Source organism: Daphnia magna, linkage group LG3 (genome assembly GCF_020631705.1).
Source record: "Daphnia magna isolate NIES linkage group LG3, ASM2063170v1.1, whole genome shotgun sequence".
In the NCBI taxonomy this organism is placed as follows: domain Eukaryota; kingdom Metazoa; phylum Arthropoda; class Branchiopoda; order Diplostraca; family Daphniidae; genus Daphnia; species Daphnia magna.
Genome location: NC_059184.1, coordinates 5894782 through 5915784, shown reverse-complemented (window position 1 = coordinate 5915784; position 21003 = coordinate 5894782). Strand labels below are relative to the sequence as shown.

General features: G+C 41.4%; 1 protein-coding gene across 1 annotated transcript; it reads left to right on the top strand.

Annotated features, from left to right (window-relative positions):
- Positions 1-8080: 8080 nt before the first annotated feature.
- On the top strand, positions 8081-19441 carry LOC116919603 (growth arrest-specific protein 1). Its single transcript, XM_032925617.2, has 7 exons — positions 8081-8828; positions 12176-12505; positions 13237-13353; positions 13751-13854; positions 13981-14119; positions 14225-14937; positions 18441-19441. The coding sequence occupies exons 2-6, from the start codon at positions 12176-12178 to the stop codon at positions 14705-14707; spliced, it is 1173 nt and encodes a 390-aa protein (XP_032781508.1). The 5' UTR covers positions 8081-8828; the 3' UTR covers positions 14708-14937; positions 18441-19441.
- The last annotated feature ends 1562 nt before the right edge of the window (positions 19442-21003 follow it).

The following is a 21003-nucleotide window of genomic DNA, read 5'->3' as shown; positions in this document are numbered from 1 at the left end:
GCGAAAAATGAGTGAGGGCGCAATTTATAGGGATACAATGGGGGGCGTGGCTTAATCGGAATAATAACGGCGCTGAGTGCATGCCCGCGCATTCTAGCGGTCGAAATAACAATTACATACAGTTTATAAATGACATATTATAACATAATGAAGCAATGCCAGACTGAGAGGCAATTCAAATTTACCCTTGCTCAATTCCTCAGCTTAACTCTCTGTTACATATGTAATACCATAGCCCACTGGATGTAATAGTTCAAGCCTGAAGTCTAGAACTGTAAAAGTGACTCACCCCTCCGGCGATGGGAGGAGCTTATTCTCGAATGGACACTAGCACCACCACCAAAGATTCTTGGAACTTCATTGAACAATCGTTAACAAAACAAAAAACAAACAAAACAGTTAGTTGTCGTTTTAGCGTTTTGATGTTAGAGTTCTTTTTTTTTTTTTTGAAAGTGTTGAAATTGAAGACAAAAGTTACGGGTTTGGAATATTTTTCATTGCAAGTCTTCTCCTGTTTAATTGAATAACAAGGATATAAGTAAACAAAAATTATTAAGCATCAATTTTATCTTGTGTTAATTATTTATTATTATTATTTGTATTAATTGCTAAACGTCAAATTACGAAAAGGCCCTGTATTATCAAGAATTAAAAATTGTCAATCCAAAAAGACTAATTATGATTCTTATTAGTAGTAGAGTTATCTTATTAGTTATATCATATATTTCAGGTATAGCATAGCTGAGTGGTTAACGCGTCTAACAAGTGCATTAAATGAGAATTGGTATTAGGTTCAGACCCTATCTGATTCTTGCCTTTTTTTCAGTGTTAGCACCATTTTATACAATATTTACATTAAATAAACGAAAATTTCAAAAAATAATTACATTGCATTTGTATTCATACAACAAAGAAAAAATTTGAAAATAAACGTAAAACACAATTGTTATATATTTAGCGAAGTATTTGTAAAAACGGCATGTTTATATTTTGAAAAATGTTGTTCTTCGTCACCAGTAGAACGCGCTAAAGTCCATTCCAAGTTGGAAAAAAGGAGGTAGGGAGTGCGTCAAAACGATTGAACGGGCAAGATAGGGAAGCTCCAGGCTTTAACTATTACATCCAGTGGGCTATGCACCTACTAACTAGGCAACACGTGTATCGAGGTATTTCGCCAATTTCTCCCTATACTTCTACATAGGGCTCGGCCCCGATCACATTCTAATCGGGGACACCGCTAAGCTTCCCCGATTAAAATGAATCGGGGAATTTCGGTGCAGGGATTTCTTTTTTCGGTGCGGATCGGTGCTGCACGGATATCATCGCTTCAGCCATAGGGGGTTAGTCTTACCAGTGACCTTCGTCCTGATAGGCCAACGAGAATCACGTTACTATAGTCACATTTTGTTCTTGTTGGCCGCAGGGCAACTGCCAATTTAGATCACTACTCATTGATAATCGGGGAAGGCACCGATTACCGATATCACCGCACCGAGCACCGAAATCACTTCCCCGATTAAGATTATCCCCGCACCGGATCGACTAAAAAGCTCTCCGATTGGCGTGGGGCCGAGCGCTACCTACCACCTTTCTGTGTATCCATGAAAGACGGTAGGGTTCGTCCCGACGCCCGAGATTAAATTCTGTATTATCCATAAAATGAAAATAGACCTGTAGCGGATTCTAAGTTTCGCATTCTCGCAATCATGCCTATCCCATCTGGAGTTTTTTTTTACATGAGGGGTTAGGGCCATAGGGAAAACTTTGATTTTATTGTTCAACCTCGTGCATCGCGGATGCCACCCTAGCGGTATAGTACCAAAGCGCAACAGCCGCTTCAGATCCACCCTACTAACCCCATCTTTTAGGGAAAGAAATTTGTAACTGTCGTTTTAGCACAAATGTTCTAAAACGACCGCTAGGTGTTAGTATGAAAGGAGTGGAGAGTTGAGTTGAGCACTACTCAAAATTTTGAGTTTGGCTAGTTGGCACGGCAAGTCTGCTTCAGCCAAAAAAAATTTGAAAAAAAATGCTTAAAGCGACCTTTATTTTTTTAAGAGCCGTTTGTATATCCACAAATGTTTATAGAAATGTAAACAACCAGCAAAAATGGCGGACACCCAAAACAATTGACACGTGAAGCCACGAAGTGATTTGCCTCTATTATAGATGTACCAATTAAAATTAAATTAAGCAAAATTTGCTCATCATATTGCTTGCTCAAATTTTCATTTCTGTTAATTTAATTGATTCGTTTAATTCTAGTCATGTTTCGAATTTACTAGGTAATCCCATTTGAGCTGTGCTAAGGGAATGTATTTACAGTCGTATTCATAATTTTCTCCCATAGGATTCATTCGTTTGAAGCTAAAGCAAAAGTAATTACATATTTTACTGTAAGGTCTTATTTTATTTATCTATCATACAGTACCCGAAAAAAGTGTCCGAACACCCATCGTTTTCAGAGCTTTTTAACATGGGCTTTTACGACGACGGGTCTCTTGCTCGGATGAATAATTGGGATGGAAAAAATCAGCGCATACTAATTAAAATGTTACTTATTATTAAGAAAGGAGTAGGGTATTTCATAAAATTTTATCAATTCAGGTTGTTGACTAGCATGCTAGTCAACAAACATCAGCTCACCGCGTTCGGCAACATAGTGGCTTAAGGCATTACCGCGTTATTTTAAAAATATTTTCTAATGCTAGCAATTTTTTTTAAAACATGGTTTCTAAACTTTTCGATCAAGCACCCATTTAAGATTACCCCTTACAAGTAATTTTAATATAGTCATTCTAGTGTGTAAATGGGAATTTATTTAGTTAATGACGGGAAAGTTTTTTCGTCGTTAAAAATGGTTTTTCCCGTTGCCGAAAGAGGCATAAGTTTCGCCATTGTTTTTTAACCCGCTTCTGTCCACTTGGGCTGGGAAAAAAATCACGTAGCTAAAGTGCTTTGCTGTTACCCCTGCTGGTAGTACCTCTGTCGGCAACGGGAAAAACCATTTTTCTTCGAATATTCGATTCGTCAAAAAAATGTGTCAAATGTTGCAATTCCAAAACATTACATCAACGTATTCACCTTTACACGATAGCCGTCGACGACCGTTCACCGACTTGCATACTCACGCAAAGTGCATTGAAAACTGAATATTTTATATTCAATCCCAAAAGTCAAACGCATCGCGGAGAACTTGAGAAGGTGTACCCTACAGTAAATTCGACTCAGTAAATAACAGGCTGTGTCGTTTCGTTATATTCCATTTTCTACGGAATTATCATAGCACCCCTGATCCCACATATTCGATCATCCTGGACACGCATAAAGGCAGGCTGAACCGCTTGTAGTGTCGGGCTAAATTATTCAAATCGTATTCTACACACAATGTTAAAGTGAAGAACTAAAAGAAAAAGTTGCATTCACGTAAGCCGGCAGCGTTCTCTTCACTCACTCGTTCTCAACCATTTGCCTCGCTTGCCAGTCTCACATTGTCTACGTTTTCAACTCCCCGAGTTCGTGGCTGTATACGGAATAAACGGGAAGGCGCGAGTTGAATACGTAATGCTGCGAGACATTCTGACAGCTTCCTTCGTTTGAAATTGTACAACGTGTTCGTGTTTCTTTTTGATGAAATGAAGGGAACCTTGCACGCAACTGACTACAAACTAGATGGCATTCTCACCGTTTCAAACCGGTCGCGGCTTCCTCTTCTACATTGCTTCTCGTATCTATCCTTGCAGACATTTCACGTCTTAAGGGCGGACACTTTAGGATTTTAAAAAATTCATAAAATTGACGATTGGAAAAGACAGCGTTGGTTGTAGGGTAGAATATACGAATTAAAAACAACGTGAATTAAGTGTCTTCGCCCTAGGGCTTATTCACGACGATGAACAGGAATTAGCATATGATTCTTTGGTTTTTCCTATCCTTTTATTTTACACATTTCTTTTTTGTTCCTTTGTCAGACAACATTTCTTGTTCGATTAGCTTGCGCTGCTCAATCTTTCGTTCACTTGTTCGATAGGCTAGACGTGAAATGACAGATGGTTCTTGCTTTCTGCAAGTAAAACCACAGTAAACGACTTGTCTCCCGCTGTCAATGGGCTTGTTGGATTGAAGGGAAAGGCACGTGGTTTCGAGGGGGTCATTTCAACGGGAATTCACACGTAGGTGTCACACCAATGTGGTAGACACCTTGGCTTGTTTTGCTTGTCTGTCTCATCCGATTTAGATCGAAACGGTGAGAGGTAAAAGACCTTCAAGGGGATTCAGCGATGAGGAACAGAAATAAGAATAAGAAAGGGACAGGGTTCAGTGTGTCCTCATTTGCAAAGTACTCGAGTCTTTACCCCCCAATAGTACCTGGAAAAGAAAACTGACAGTCACAAGTTCCATCAAACAGCGGGGAAGATCGAGAGCGGGCATATTCAGGCATATGGAAGTTTGCAGACTAAAGAGGTGGACAGTAAGTACATCGTTTGAACACTCAATTAGCTGGCCGATTCCGAGCAGAAAATGCAAGAAAAAGAGAAATGCATTTCTTTTCTTTTCAATGTGGGTTTAGGAGCGATGTGCTCTTTCTATCGACCTATACGAAACACTATACACAACATATAGAGATACACAAGCTATCCAGCTGAGCAGGAAAGAAAAGCCGATTTAAACCATGAGTTCCAGGTATGTGTTCCAGGAAAATAAGGAGGAGAAAAAAACAACTTTCTATAAAATGCTGGACCTTGTTAATTTTAGATTCTGTCGTTTTTTTTTTCTTTTCTCTCCGCTCAAACAAGTCCACGAATCGGCCGTCGGTTCAGCTGATCCGTCGTTTCAATATGAAAAATTGTTTAAAACGAGGACTTATAGCAGCCGCAACGGAGCAGGTAGAGAGATATTCTATTCTTCCCTCAATTTATTTTCATTTGTCGTCGGTTCTCGTTGTGCTTGCATGCACTCCAGTCTAACGCTGTAAAAATAAAATAAAATAAAATGAAATAAATCTATTTTCGAACCAAACGAAAAGGGCTGCCAACTGACCATACTCGAGTATGGTCTTTGGAAGAAAGAAACGACCCATTGCTTCTTTGCGCGCTATATACCATCAAGGAAAGTACTTAATAAGGCATTTGCATTTTAATACGAGCCGAATGGCTCATTTATGGTCGCTCATGCACAGACCGATCAATTGTCTGGAGACTATTATAAAACCGTTTCGGTTGAGATTAGATAGCTATGTGACAGATTGGTGTACAGGGACGAATGAAAAACACATTTGCCGTGCGGCTCTGCAGCGGTCAACATTAAATTGCCAGCCCCGCTTGGTATTTTTTTGTTTTTTTTTTTTATTAGGCTTGTCACCATATTTGCCTGGGCATAAAACCACTTCATTTCCATTTACGTAGCACGTAGAAAACTGCAACTATGTGCAGCCAAATGGGATGTATGATATTAACTGCTCCGTCGTTGCGGATGCGATAGCGTCCGCGACAAGGGACAGCTATAAAACTCTGCTTATTTAATTTTACGTTTTTTTTTTGTTTTTTTTTTTACAACAATGCTGAGTTTTTATGTACGTGTAGTTTTATATTTTATATTTTTATTTTTTTATTATATAAAGGTTTTTTTTTCTTTTTCTGTTTGCGTCTTTAGAGCGCACAGACTATTCCCATCTCCTGTTTCAACCATACACGCTCTTGGAACCAACCAACCCTAGAGAAATAAAAAGCGGGTAAGGGTAAATTTAAATAATAATTAAAAAAAAAAAAAAGAATGGAAAGAGTTGAATACTAAGAAGAGCCCGCTAGCCAAGCAGAACTTGACGATAACAGACCGTGTGTCATGGCCTCTTTTTTTTTTTTTTTCTTTCCTTTCCCTCCATTGTTTTGCTGTTTTTAGGGTTTTTTTTTTTTTTTTTTTTAATTCTTGATTATATTTCAGTTCAAACTTATGGTAGAGGGTTGTAAGTGGATCTTGTCGTTAAAGGAGGGGCGGTTTATGCTTGGTGGCTCTTAAATCTTCAGATGTCTTTATCAGCGGCCGTCCACTGTAGTGGGCTCTGCCAACTGTTATCTCGGAGGACAAGGGAAAAAGAAAAGAAAAAAGAAAAAAGAAGGGGACGTTTTCATTTTTTCCGCTTCCTTTCTTCTACGCCGTGCTGCTGAAATATCCTCCCATAGAGGCCAGTGCGAGGCTAGGCTATTCTCTTTTCTTCAGCTCGCGTAGTCACTTCTATATCCACCGTATTTTTGTTTATATAGATGCGCGTCGCCTTGCATCTTTATCATCGGCAGCCATTCAAGCGGAGACAACGTGGGATTGTCTGGTAGTCGTTCGCCTACAGCGTGATGTGGGCTTCTTCATTCATCACGACTAAATCTGTCGATCGGGAGGCTGGAATCCTGATTCCTTTGACAAACAAAACAAAAACAACAACAAAAAATTAAATCAAATCAAATCCAATGCCGTGAAATCCGTTGATGTTTTAAAACGACGAATTTGCTTTTGTTCTTACAAGAGACGAAGGATTTAAAGCTGGCGCCTTTTGTGCTGCGCGAGATTTCCCGGCGCCTTGTCCACAAAGCGGCGCGGCAAACCATCGGAAAGGGCTTTAATGAAGTCTTCAAACTGACGGTGGGGTTTGTTCAGTGCATTAACTATCTCGCAATCGCACGACCTTGTCTTCGGTCCCCATCTTTTTTCTTTTTCTTTTTTTTTTTTTCAACACAGATTAAACGCTTGGAAAATGAAGGGAAGGAAAATAACGCAGGTAGAGTCCAAGTCAAGATCGTATCTGCGTACTTGATTCATCACCCTTTCCGTTGTTCGTTAAATTACAAAAAACCAAGTAGACAACAACGGCCAAATAAATAAAGAGAGACCTTTTTTGTAAAGAGTAACCAGCAAGCGCTTTATTTATTTTGATTATTATTATTTTTTTTTATGATCGTTATTTTTTCCCCTTTTTTTAAAAAAAAAAAAAAAAAAAAGGTGGGATACGACCAGAAATGCAACCTTCTGCCCTTCCAGTAAAACTTGTTTTTTTTTTTTGGTTTTTTTTTTCATTTGGGTAGGGAAAAAAAATGAGAAAAATGGAAATCATAATAATAAACAAGATGCGGTTGTTCCTTTTTCTCGTTGTGTCTGTTGTAACGTTGTTCATCCTTGGGTCTCTAACTTGAACGGCAGCACGGAATGAGTTCTCAGCACGAAATGATGGCCACTGCTGCTGCTGGCTACTGCGCTAGAGGGGGGGCCAGCTAGATATATAGGCTCTGTCAGACAAATTCTTGATTTGGGCAAAGATGAGGAAAACTCCAAAATTAAAAAAAAAAAAAAAAAAAAAAGGCGATGGGCTTCGTTTGCCGTCAGGTTCCCATGCCACTTTGCGCAATTGCGGCCGTAATATTATCATAAAGAGGGAAAAAAATCAAGTCAATCCCCGCTTCATTTCTGTGATGACTAGTCAGCTGTCAGTCAACCCCTTTCGACGTGAAGTCAACAAGCCCAAACATATACAGGACGTGTGACAAAAATAACCCACAATCAATTGTTGCAGCGCGGCAGCCCGCTTGCCTTTGTGCGCTTGATTACTCGGCATTTCAACGATGAAAACAGGTATTGCCGTCGTGTCACGTAATGATGATGCGTTCTGTTGTTATTAGCGAAGAAAATGCGATGCGAAAGCGGATGTTTTGCGAGCTCTACTCAACGACTTCGTTCTTGATGGAAAGTATGATCGTTCGCCGGAGCGAAACACCGAGTCGGCGGCTAGCGCTTTCTTGTACACGACCGTCTCGAATCAAAAGAGCTGGTTCAAAAAAAACAAAAAGAAAAACAACAAAAAAGCTTGAGGGCTCGAAACGAAGAAGAAAGAAGAAAAAGGGAAGAAGAAAAAGAAAGAAGAAGAATAGGTTTTCTCTCTTTCTCTCTCTCTCTCCGCTGGCACTGCTGTGTACGCTGTACGGAGTGTGCACTATATACAGCACTCTCTGCTGGCCAACTGCTGGTAGAAAAACTGCTGTCTCTTGGGTTCCTCCTGCAGCCCTTCTTCTACCAATAAGGGACCCACTTGTCTGTGGTGGAGCTCAGTCTTTGCCAAGATACTGAGTGGCTCGCTACTCGGCTTCACCGTGAACCAGTGAACGGCGGCCGCTCTACGTTGACTCCCGTTTAGACATCACCAAATATTGACCGATTGAACACACACACACACGCACACACACAAACATTTGTTTCTTGAACTTTTGTCTATTTGTCCGTTGACTGATACAAACTGATCGCTACCAGCTTTACCATAGAGTTTGGCTTGTTTGAAACTGCGAGTGGAAGTTATCGGTCCGTTTCTTCCGTGTTTTGTTTGAACGAAAGAAGATCGTCGGGAAACATTTGTCGAACATTATTTGTTTCTGGCCAGTATCGTGCCTTTCCCCCCGTGTTATTGCCTCTTTAGATTGTAGTCGATCTTGTTGCGCGCTGGATGTCAGACGAGCAGCGAAATCCGCCGCCAAATTCAAGAGCTGGGGCCATCCCGTGTTGAAGATGGCAGCAACGGCAGCTGCGACCATCTGCAGCCTGTTGACTTGAAACAACCAGTGTAAAAAAAAAAAAAAAGAAAAAGAAAAGAAAAAAAAAAGCTTTGCGTACATAAACAAGCTTCTCAAAGACAGTGAGAGAGATCTCAACGGAGAGAGTAAAAAAAAAACTAAAACTAAACAACCGTTGCCTTGCTTCTCTTCATTTTCGTTGTTGTTGGAGCGGAGCTGTTGTTGTTTTTCTTCGCCAGCGCCAAGTGTCTTCAAGTTCTCAACGAGACCAGCGCTCTCATCGTAAGTGTGACCTTTTCTTTTTTTTTTTTTTTTTTTGTTTTTGTTTTTCTTCGCTTTTTGAACCTCATGCGCGTTTGTTTCCATAAAAACCGAAAATGTGTCGAGACTCTTGTTAGAGGGGTTATATAACTGTAACAGCTTGCGTCGACACTGTCTTCTTTGTGTTTTTGCTGGCCACATTCGGACAGTTACCGACGGCAAAGACTCGGAGTCGTTTGCCACTGGATCGAAAGAAACTGCGGCGGATGGCGCGAAGACATCTGCTGTATTTGTATGCTACAGGGCTTTAAGAAGAAAACGTGTAACATATAGTCAAGTTCACCCTGTAACGACTTGTCAAGAGGTGTCGGCTGTCTTGGAGATTGTTTTTTTTTGGGGCCACTAGATCCGATTTCAAGTTGGTTTTGTTTCTTTTTCTCGGCGCTAATCCATCGACCCGCTACTCTTTTCCTGTAGTCACTGACATCCGAAACGCCAAGGTGTTTTCATTGCTTGCCAACAGCGCCGAACCGAGGTCTTGAAACACACAAAAACAAAACAAAAAAAAAACCCCAAAAAAATGATGGAGAGCGAAGTGGATTGGGTAGACGGGTCGCGCGTCGCGCCCTCCGCCGATCCGTCTTTTCCTCTTTGACGGCTAACTGTAGAGGGCGGCTCAACTATACGATACTGCCAACATGGTTCTTCTAATTGACATACGTGAAAACTTATAACATATACTGGTACAGAACTTGTAGGAAGTAGGGAAGCGGGGCCACTTGATCGATCGACTGATGGCCAATCAAAACGCCCTGTTTTCTTATTCCCGCATTACAGCCTCACTCGCCTCACGGTTTGAAATGCACGACGCAAGCTCCTGATGGTTTTTAGAAATTCAGGTAGAAATCGATTGATTGGCAGTGATCGGGTGCTATTATTGTTATTATTATTTCTTATATTTTTCTCGTGTGTACCCATTGCCAATTGTCGATTGTGTGTAATGGACAAACGGAGCGCGAGACAAGACGATAAATATTCAAAACAACAAGGCCAAAGGGGACAGTGTTTATCTCGTCACGTCTACGCAAACCAATGATGCAGTCGAGTGAAATCGTGCCCTTAGTTGAACTGCTACGGAAGTTCTGGCGTCTCTGACTGTTTACAATAAACAACAAACGCACCAGATAAAAAAAAAATAAAATAAAATACTGAAGTAGGAAATCTTTTTTAAAAGAAAAAAAAAAACAAAACAAACAACAACTCATGAACGACACACAAAAATTGGAAACGACAAAGACGAAGGGCGGATAATTTTGTAATATATTTTTTCAAAGTTTCAAACGTGTCCCATTTACAGACCTTACGTTGCAGCATCAACGCTCTCCCCCTCGATTTTTTTGGATCCTTTTTTTTTTTTATTGCGTTTAACTATTTTTTGTGTCTTTTCGTGTTTCGGTTCTCACCAGGACTTGCCCAAAACTCCACTTTTAAAATACTATACTGTATGTCTATAATTTTGTTTTTTTTTTGTTTTTTTCCCCGTGAAGTTGAGTTTTTTGTATTTTTAAATTTTATTCTTGTGTTGTTGTTACCTTCACAATCTCGAAGTTGTGTATGGGACTGTTAGATCAGGGTAGACCTGTCAGGAAAAAGAAGAAAAAAAAAAAAAAATGGAATGCCAGCAGCGGGGCAGTTGAGAGAAGAGAACCCAGGTGCCTTCCTGGGGCTCTCGTCTGTATGGAACAAACATACCTGCGTTTTTGGGGCTCTTTGGGATTGTTTGGACCGCGTATAAAAGCTATAAGGTTGTTGCACACCCGTAGCACTAGCCTATACTAGACTTAGTTATATGCAGTAAAGTGTAGACTGAACAACAAAAAAAACTTAACTTTGAATATCACTCGCTGCCGCCTTGTTTGGCTATGGAAAGATTTTGTCGACCCTTTTTTTTTTGTGTGTGAGTTCCACAGAGAGGGTTTTTCCGCCTCTTTTTTTCCTCCCTCTCTCTCCCCCCCCTTTTTTTTATTTTTAAAGAAAGGCCATAACGAATAATAAAAAGAGGAATAAGGAAAGAAATAGAAGGGGAAGAAGAAAAGAAAATAAATGGTGAATGACGACGACGACCGGTGCCTGCCCCATTAAAACTTCCAATTTCAGTTGTATCTTTGCACGGAGAAAAGTAGAAAGAAATAAAATGTGTTTAAAAAAAAATAAAAAAAGGGGGAATGGAATGGAATAAAAGAAAAGAAACAACAGCTGTCGGAGGTATATGAAATTGAGTTGTCCGAACGAGTGAAATAGAGGCGATAAATCTTGAGCCAACCGAGCGGCAATTCTCGATCTCTACATCGTCCCGAAAAAAAAAAAAAACAGGAAAAGGGGGGGAGGAATAAATAATAATAGTCATAAAAAATGATAAAGAAACAAATAAAATAAGAAAAAACTACAGCAAGTGCATAGAATTCCTTTCGAAATCCAACTGTGTGCGCGGCTGCGATAAGCGAATCAAACGAACGGGAAGAATAAGGGGGAAAAAAAACTGGCCGAGGGAGAGCGGTCGTGTTTCACTTGATTGAACTAGAAGTGCTGCTTCTTCAGGTTCTCTGACAAAGCGAAAAGAGTGGGAAGGGGGGAGGGGGAGGGGGGAAAAAATGTGTGTACACACACGCCAAGTGAAAAAAGGGGCGTTAGATATCAAAAGATTATAGCGGCCCATCGGGATAACTGGGCAACGGCTGGCCGAGAGCGGTAATAATGTAAGCTTGGACGCCGCTGCTTGAACCAAAGTCATTAAAACCGCAATAGCGCAGAGAAAGATATATATATATAAAAAAAAAGGGATGGGGGGGGGAATGCCGAGGAAGATGGAAGAAAAAAATATTAAACAAATTTGAAAGGAAAAAAACAAAAAAAAAAACAGAAAGAAAGAAAGACTAGTAGAAGAAAAATGTAAGATGAAAGAGAAGAAGTCCAAAAATCATGAAAGGTGCAGTCAAAGAGACCGCCGCTGTAAAGAGAATCACTTGCGTCGATCAGGGCGGATTGTGTTTCTCCCCGTGTAAAAGGGGCGGAAGATGCGCCAAAAGAAAGAAGGCAAAAATAGGAGCCCTATTATTTCCAAGATGAGATTTAAAAAAGAAAAAGAAAAAAAAAACTTGACGTTGCACCTACAAATTGTTGCGTCGGGCCAAAAAAAAACCAAAATCATGAGTCACCTTAATTCCAGTGACGTAAAACAGTTTCAGTTTTTGAACGAGCAGAAGGCGGGTGCGGGACTTTTATCTCCAATGCGAATGCAATTGTTTGATCTAGAAGCCAATGCAAATTCAAAAAATTTTACTCATCTTTGATTGATTTGCGCTATTCAGATGAGGTGGGTGACGGCGCCCTACCGGACGATAATCGGGACGGTGCTTTTGCTAACGATAGTGGCAGCCGTTGTGACGGCTTCGCAAGAATCTCGTTCGAATCGACGGAACGGAGCCAAAGGCAAGAGACGGAATCGATCGACAACGACGACCCCGTCTGCCTTTGAATTCCAAAACGAGACGGCCAGTTCTTTTTCCGACGGAGACGACGAGGACGATGTCGAAGCGGCAGCGCAACATCAACAAGATCAACCGCCCGGCGGAATCGAAACGTGCGAAGTGGCACGTCTCAAATGCGCCTACCGTGTCGGATGTGGCATGGCTCTCCAGGTATGGGATTTCAACATTTCATCCACATTTTTTGACTTCTCTCTGTGCTTTGGAATGGCGAGAAAGAGAGAGAGAGAGAGAGAGGCAAACAGTTTTCGTGATTCTCACGATGTGAGTGATGGGTTTAAAGAGAGAAGACAACAACAAAAACAACAAAAAAACGATTGCAGAGTCCCGCTGTGATGCAGTCGAACAGTGCTAATTGGATCCTTGTAAAATGAGATAAAAAGAAGAGTCGAATGCTGAGCGGCAGTGTCTTGTGTATGTAGCGGGGGCTGACTTGGATGATCGCGTACGCTGTTGAGCGTGCACACTCCCCTATTACACAAGCAGGTGTAATTGCACTTTGGCGTTTTGAACGCTTTTTGAACACCGTTATCGAGTCTGTGCTGGATGCCAATTGTATACCCGGTTACAGCCGATACATCTTCGTCATTTTTCTTATTTTATTTTTATTTATTTATTTATTTGATAGTTTTTATTTCACATTTGGTTTGAGGCAGTTTGGGGTCGTCTCCTTATTTTCCCGTGTTTCACTGCGCAACCGCCTGTATACGAATGTATTTATGTATGGATTGTGTATACTGTACAATTGTACATGGACATGTATGTTATGCTGTATGATACCTGCGTGGCAGTGTTGAATTTCAATTTCCATCATCATCGTCATTTTTCATTTTTCTTTTCTTTTTTTTGTTTTTTGTCTTTTCTCCCCTTCGGCTGCCGTATAGAATTACATGGTTGGATGTTCGGACGTGATTACGGGGTCTTCGCAACGCTGCTCCGACCACTGCCGCAACTCGTTGATAGCCCTGACCAGCACCGAAGAAGGCGAGGCTCTCATGAAGGTTCGTGCAGCACGATTGTTTTTTGTTTTGTTTTTGCCTTTTGTTTTTAATTCTCTTTGTTTCTCCACGTTTTCCTATCCGTGCGCACTGCGCACCTATTAGTGCCCACTTTCCAATCTCTCGTAATATTTTTGTGAGTGCTGAAGAAAAAAAGATTTGAAAAAATAATAATAACAACAGCACATGTAAACGTAAAAGAAAAGCCAAAGAAAAAGAATCGTTACGTAAAAGAAAACAAAAATATAATAAAATAATAATAATAGTTCAACGAATATACGCAGAGCGAGCAAGAGAGAAAATGAGTTTTTCTTTCAAGTTTCAGTTCTCATGGCATGAAAGCTAATGGCTACAACTAACGTTATGATTTTTACTTGTTCTTTTATTTATTTTTGATTAGTGCAAATGCGGAGATACGTTTTGTAAAGACGCCAAACGACGCATCGACATCTGCCGTAGCGCCGTGTTGCGCGCTACGCACAACAGCACCACCGTATCATGCAGGTAAGGCAACCAACCGAACATCTAATCATCACATTTTTTGTTTTTTGTAGTTTATCTTTCTTGCTGTTTCATCAAACAATGATTAAGCGTATAAAATATTTTCTTGGTCATCGAATGTTGGAACAGTGTGGCCCAGTGGATATGCATCGCAGACCCGCTGTGTTCGACAGCGCTCGAGTACTACAATCGATTCTGTCGTTCCATGTTCGCCGGAAAGAAGTGCACCCTGCGCTGCAAAAACTCCATTTCCATTCTGCGGCGTCAGGTTAGATCTAGCAAATCTATTCCAGATTTATATGTACTGTATATTTTAAAAAAAAAAAAATATCTAGTAGCCTATTTATGAAACCTAATTTGGATTGGCCAATAGGAAAAGGCGGCAAAATTGAGCACTTGCGTGTGCGATGGCTCTGAGGATTACGACTGCCCGTCCATCCTGGACAACATGGATCGCTTATGTTTTCAGAAAATGCGTCCGTCGACGACGTCGGTGACGGTCGCCACCGTACCACATCACCAAGAGACAACGGAGGAGGGGGGCGGGCTAGGGGTGGAGGAACGCAACGATACCAGCAGCAACAGCGGCGGAATCGGCGACCGCGACCGGACAGGGCACGGCCACGGCAGCGGCCACCACCCCGGCCATCAGCCCCACTTGCCCAAAACACGGCCACATCATCCCCATCATCCGGTGGTTCAAGACACGGAAGACATCGAAACCAACGAGGTCGAAATCATACCTCATCCGCCGCCGACCCGTCTGCCTAGTCGAGCCGCTTCCTCACCATCCGGCTCACTTTCCTCGCTCGCCTTGTCGGCCGTCTTCTCCTTCACCGTCCGTCTCTTGCTTTAAGCTTTCACATCATCGAGACCACAGTTGATTCTTCTTCTTCTTCTCCTTCTTCTTCTTCTTCTTTTTTTCTTACATTTTGCATTTGAGTGTTTCTTCTTCTTTTTGGCCGCTGTTTATTGTCGAACACCGCCAACTCCGTCTCACCCGACATCACCGTAATGGAAAACAAAAGATAGTGACTCATCGATCGGTGACCCCTGCCTTCAGCTGGAAAGAAAAGAAAAGATATGGTAAGCGAAGCTTTATTTTCATTCATATAGTCGGTTAGTTCGTTTGTTTTGGGTTTGTGTTTTATTTTTTGCCTTAGTCACCACTCTCGGTCGTCAACGTCTTTGGCACAGGTAGCGAGACAACTAGAAGGAACTAGAATTCCTTTATATCTGAACTGCATTGCGTTAACTTTTGATGAGAAAGATGTGCACGGCCTTAAAAAAAACACACACACACAAAACGAAACAGACGAAGAACGCCATGAATGGTGCTCTTCGTGTCTTCTCAGAAATCTTTCTTGGCTACAGGGCAATATCATATGGCGCCGCCAAAGACCAGTCAAACGGTAGACTCGCAGCCAAGCCAAAACCCCGACATTCTCGACGTTCAGAAATGCTTTTAACTTTCTTTTTAGGGACTCCAGATAAATCTTTCGACGCTAGAAAGAACTCCAACACAGTCCGCTTCTTTTCTTTTCTTCTTTCCCCCCTTTTTATTTTTTATTTTCTTTCTTCTTCATCGTTATTCCCGTGATTGTTACGAGCCTTCTTTATTATGCGTTGAATATGTATATTGCCGTTGAAAGGACGGAGCATAGGCAATTAGCCCGGGCTAGTGTTATTGCATTTTTTTTTTGGGGTCTCACCGCCAATAGCGAAGGCGTCGTTTCTGAAGCGTCGGGGGGAAGCGAGACGGGGGCCGGCTCGCTGACCATCGAGCCGTCAACGTGTAAACCGTCATAAAAATAACAACATACAGAAGTGAGAGAGCGAGGGGAGAAAAAGGAAACGATAAGAAGATACAAAGTAGGAAATTTACGTTCAAATAATAAAGTGCAAAAAGAATGAAAGAATAAAAAAAAAAAATAGAAAAACAAGAAATAAAAGGGGGATATTGAGTAGATGGAAAGAAAAGAAAAACCACAGCCAGACGATGCCGAGCCTGGGAGCGATCGAATGGTCGATGAAGATATAAAAATGAAACGACAGCTGGCCGCTTGGGATATTGCCCGCTGTGATTGCACCTGACGGCGGGAAACAATTTTTAAATGCTGGTGCACAGGTTTTTCTTTTTTTTCTTTCTTTCTTTTTCATTGAGGCACTTTGTTTTCTCGCCCCGTGGGTGCCTATATATACTATATTTCGTTATGATTTTATTTCACGTTTATTTTTCTCTTTTTTTTTTTGTGGGGGGGGGGGCTATTTTGTCGGAACACTTGTTATTATTCTATCCGTGAGCGAACGCATGATAAAGAGAAGATGATGGCTTCCATCATTTTCGACGACTGTCGTCGTTCACTTGTTTTTTGTTTGTTTGTTTTTTATGATTCCGCTAACAAGAGATCATTCAACTTGTCTGATAAGCGATGCGCTTTATTACATTCGGCGCATAAACGAGAAATGATCCCTTCTCGCCCGTCCCCCCTCTCTCTTTAAGGGCGTGGGTAACCTTGCTGAAGTCTCGACGTTCATATTCCGTGCTCCGCTTCCACTTTTTGTTTTGCTCTTTACTTTTCACTGATGGCTATATAGTCAGGGTAACTGTATTATTTTTTAATTGTTCGATTATGGACTTGATTGTGGCGATGCACGCTATTTATGCGTTTGCAAATGGGTCTGGCCAGTTCAGAAACTCAATCCGTGAATTAGCCAAAGCAAATGGAAGGGACTTAAAAAAAATGAAAAAAAAAAACAGAAAAAAAGGGGCCAGACCTGAGCCAGAACCCTCGTATACCTGAGGACACAGGTGATTACGGTTCAGCTCTATTGTTGATTAAGAGTCAATTGGTGACGCTTGGTGAGCAGCGATTCAAAGTGACAGGAAGTGAAAACGGCAGATGTTTATCGGCAGTATTATTATTTTTTCTTCTTGACTATTGTCATCTTAAATGCTGTCGCTGGGGCTCAACCGACTTGTGGGTTTTGATCTGTACAAAACCACGCCATAGGTGGCCTATTCTCGACCAACGCAACAGTCGTTTGTCCAAAAGAAGAGGGTGACGAGAGTTTTGTAAGAAAAGACCACCCAGTTAACGTTATAATGACACGCTCCAGATGGGGGGGGGAGGGGGTAAAAGCGCTGTCAAAACTTGTTGGGTTTCCCCCCCCCCTTTTTTTTTGTTGTTGTTGTTGTTATTGTTGCGTTCCGCGTACGCAGGTATTTCACGATTTAAATTTAGTTGTGTTGCAAACGCTTATTCGCTTTGGTTGTATTTTTCGTTCCCCGATTTGCATGTCGCTCTCTCTCGATAGTTTTCCATTCACCCGATCTATTGGGTAATCGCTGCATGGCATCTGTGCGTCGGGCGCTGATGCAATCAGGATTGATAGTCGGTTTCCCTATTTGTCTCGCTGTCCCCTTTTTCTTTCAGTGCCTTCACAGTTCCTTATAGCTGTTCTGCATAATTGGATGCCCCTATATAGAAGGCTAAGGTGGAGTTCTCTTGTTTTCCCCTCTTTTTGCTTTTTGTTTTTGTTTTTTTTTTATATCTCGGGCGGTTACCACTTATGTTTTTATAAGGAGATGATGAAGATACAAGGGGATTTTGGGTTGTTCGACCACAACTTTCCTGCGACACGATGCCCGATGCATAGCAACTCACAAGACAGAGATCGATTCCATTCCACACCTACCGTAAATTGGGACTTGTTTCTTGAAAAGATAGGATCACAACAGTCCCGTCCTTTTATTCGTTCCTTCGAGATGTCGCTTTCTTCCAACTGGATCGATTCATGTGTAGACTACTGGGTGTGTACACAAATGAAGGCTAAATGCTTGAAAACAAACAACAACAAAACAATACGGTCACACGGCTACTGCGTCGTGCGACTATTGTGATGGTTCTCTTCTTGTGCGCTATCAAAGGGCGAGATCGCCACGTTTGTTGCTTTTGCCCGTTTACTTTGGGCATGCCATAACGTCTGGGCGCACTCTGTGACGCATCTCAGCGATAAACAGATCAAGATGGAAAGACGTTGCAAGTCAGCGCCATGCAGCAAACCGAAACTTCTGAAGCGTTTCCCGTCGTCTTGAAACGTCTTGGCTATGCAATCACCTCGTCTGATGGTTACTAGCCTATTTCGAAGAACGAAGGCCCAAAGGGGAAGTCACACACACACACACCAATAAACTTACACGGAAAGTTGTCTTCAACATTCAACACGCATTCATAGTCTCTATATACAGATAAACCGGTTGCCAAGAATGTGGCCCGGCCGACACATCAGAGTTGCGCGTCATCTTTCTCTATGCGTCCGGATTATTATTATTATTTATTTTATTTTATTTTTTTATTTTCTTCTTTCACCGAAGAGTATTTCCATTTTTTTAATTTGCGGAACTAGGGTTCAGTTGTAAACGAAACGTATAGGACGCTCTAGAAACATGTATAGCGTTCAGTGGATTTCAATTGGACCTATATTACAGTCCATCTGGTTTTGCATTCTTGCTTATATATTAGACAATCTTTAGCGACAGTTGAGTAACTAATTTCTTTTTTTTTTTATTGATTTGATTTGATTAGAAGTTCGACTAGTGCAAGCCTGGCCGGAATCGTCCAGTGGATCGACTTCAACGACGACGATGAATCATCGCACAAAACGGAAGAAGAAACAGCAAACAAACGAAAAGATAGATGGCCTGTTGCGCGATGTGTTTCTTATAAATATATATATATATACGTGAGCGTGCGTTTGTGTTAATAGCCTTGTCAAACATGAGGACGTGAATAGCCCGGCCAGTTGTACAGTATCTATCAATAGCAAATCAGATTCGTTGGTAGAAACACAAGTGTTCGAGAGAGACAGCGCAGAAAATGTTTTCGATTTCAAACGTTTGGCCACCATTTGATAACGATTGATCCTGACTCCAACTGTGATATATAGCCCATCTGTTAGCGAACAAAATATCGTGACTGACACACTATACTTAACGACAAAAGACGACAAATGTGCTGCCCAGTGTAACCAGAGAAAGACGGTCGACTATGAATTGCATACGATGATCATTTGCCCATTCTTGCGCGGACACCGTTTATGACACTGCAAATGGATTATGCTACGCTTGATGCTATATTACATAACGAATTGTGTTTTGTTTTATTTGGAATCTTATTTTTGGGACGGACGATTAATCATTCAGGTCGCTATGTACATAACGAAACTATAGTGCTGCATGACGCGTGTAAAAATCCTGACGAAACCAAATCGACAGGCAAATTTGATCGTGCCAATTGCCAATATAATTGACTGTAATGACTTGCTGCTATTCAATGTTTTTTACATCACGCCCGACCCGACGTGATGACTTCCAGAAGCTATGCACAATCTTCTAAAGAGACTTTGGTGAATCAAACATTGACAGATCCTGTGTTTCAATCCTTCAGTGTTCACAGAGTACAATCGTGTAGACCTTGTCCTATTGCTGTCATGCTTTGATTGTCTTAGACCCTCCTCACTGAATTCGAAATCAACATTGTTGTTTTGGTTTTTTCTTTAAAGATGGAATACATTTATCTATTAGCGATACCTTGTTTTTGTTATGCTGATACACATCAGATCGTTTGTTAAAACAACGACGCACAGAATAAAATGTCTTTGAATTTTTCAAAGAAAGTTGGCCAAACCGAATGAGAATAGACGAGCCATATATAGGCATCAGTGCTACTCCATCCGTGAACAAGCAGATGATTACGATGCGACCAAACAAGAAATCGGTTTCAATCTCGCTGGCAGTATAATCGTGCTGTTCAAAGAGCTATAGAAAGTGAGCGAAATCCAATGTGACTCGTCGTTTTTATTTGGCTTATTTTTCCTTTTCTTTTCGTGTGTGTGTGTGTGTGCGTGTGTGAGATGACGTTCGTAGCCAGGTGGAAGACAAGTATGGTCTCTTTTCTTCGTCTTCGTAATCACGACTGTTGTTACTTCAGCCGTCCTGCTGGAGCTATATACATACAGCTAAAAACGAGAGACGAGAAAGATTTCAAGCCACTGATGGATACCCTGAGACATTTCCACGGTGCGGGTGGTCTTTGTGGCTGTCATATTGCGGTCTCAGTCCCGGGAATTTCGAACAAGATGCATTTCTTTTCTTGTTTGTTTTTTTTTTTCTTTCTTTCTTTCTTGTTTCTATTATTCTCTTGAAAGTACTGTACGTGCACGCAAGCTGCTGCAACCTATTTGATCTCTCCGTCTGACGCGCCTTGCCTAACACCATTCACAGGGGCTCAGACCCACTTGTGTGTGAAACTCTCGTCGATGATGACTTCCATTCAAGTTCCAATCAAGCGTCTGTAAATGGGCTGCTGCGATTATGTTAGCCGATCACCATCATTTACTACGAACGTTCCATTCAACGCTATTTCAGTTCTTTCAAGGTATAAAGAAGAATATCGTGATCATCGTCTGTTGAAATATGTTTCTCCTTTCTTTTTCTCATCGTCGTCGCAGGTAAGATTAACCATAAATCACGCAACTCGCCTCCCCGCAAGTTGTTTTTCTCTTTTCGCTAGGCAGACCTAACCGATAGTACGGCGCTTCAAGCAGCAAATAACGGGCCCGAATAAAGAAGAAGAGGATGTGGCTTGAATAGGACAAACATTTCATGGGCATAGCCGTCAGAGCGAATCCGATTTGCAGATGACGGACAGTGACCACATACCAAGAGTGTGTGTTGTATATGTATACAATATCCTTACAATGCTATAGGCTACGCATGCTGATGAATGGAAATGGAGCCGCTGTTACCCCACCCCTATTCACGGCCGGGGTTCCACGTCCGCTGCCAGCCGAAAAAAAAAAAAAAAAAACATATTTCTTCTAAAACTTGAACCTTTTTCTTAGTGAAGGCGCCTAACATCATACAAAGGGAGGAAGTAAAAAAAAAAAAAAAAAAGACAAGACAAGCGTAGTGGTAGTGGTAGAAAATGGCTGGCTGCAGGGTGGTCAAAACGTTAGAAAAAAAAAAAGAATATTAAGCAGACAAAATGGTTTTGAACAGCACATTCGTCTGGCTATTCTTATTTACTTCTATTGAGCTGTTGGACGTTACGTACACACGGACCCACCACACGCACGCGGTGAACGATA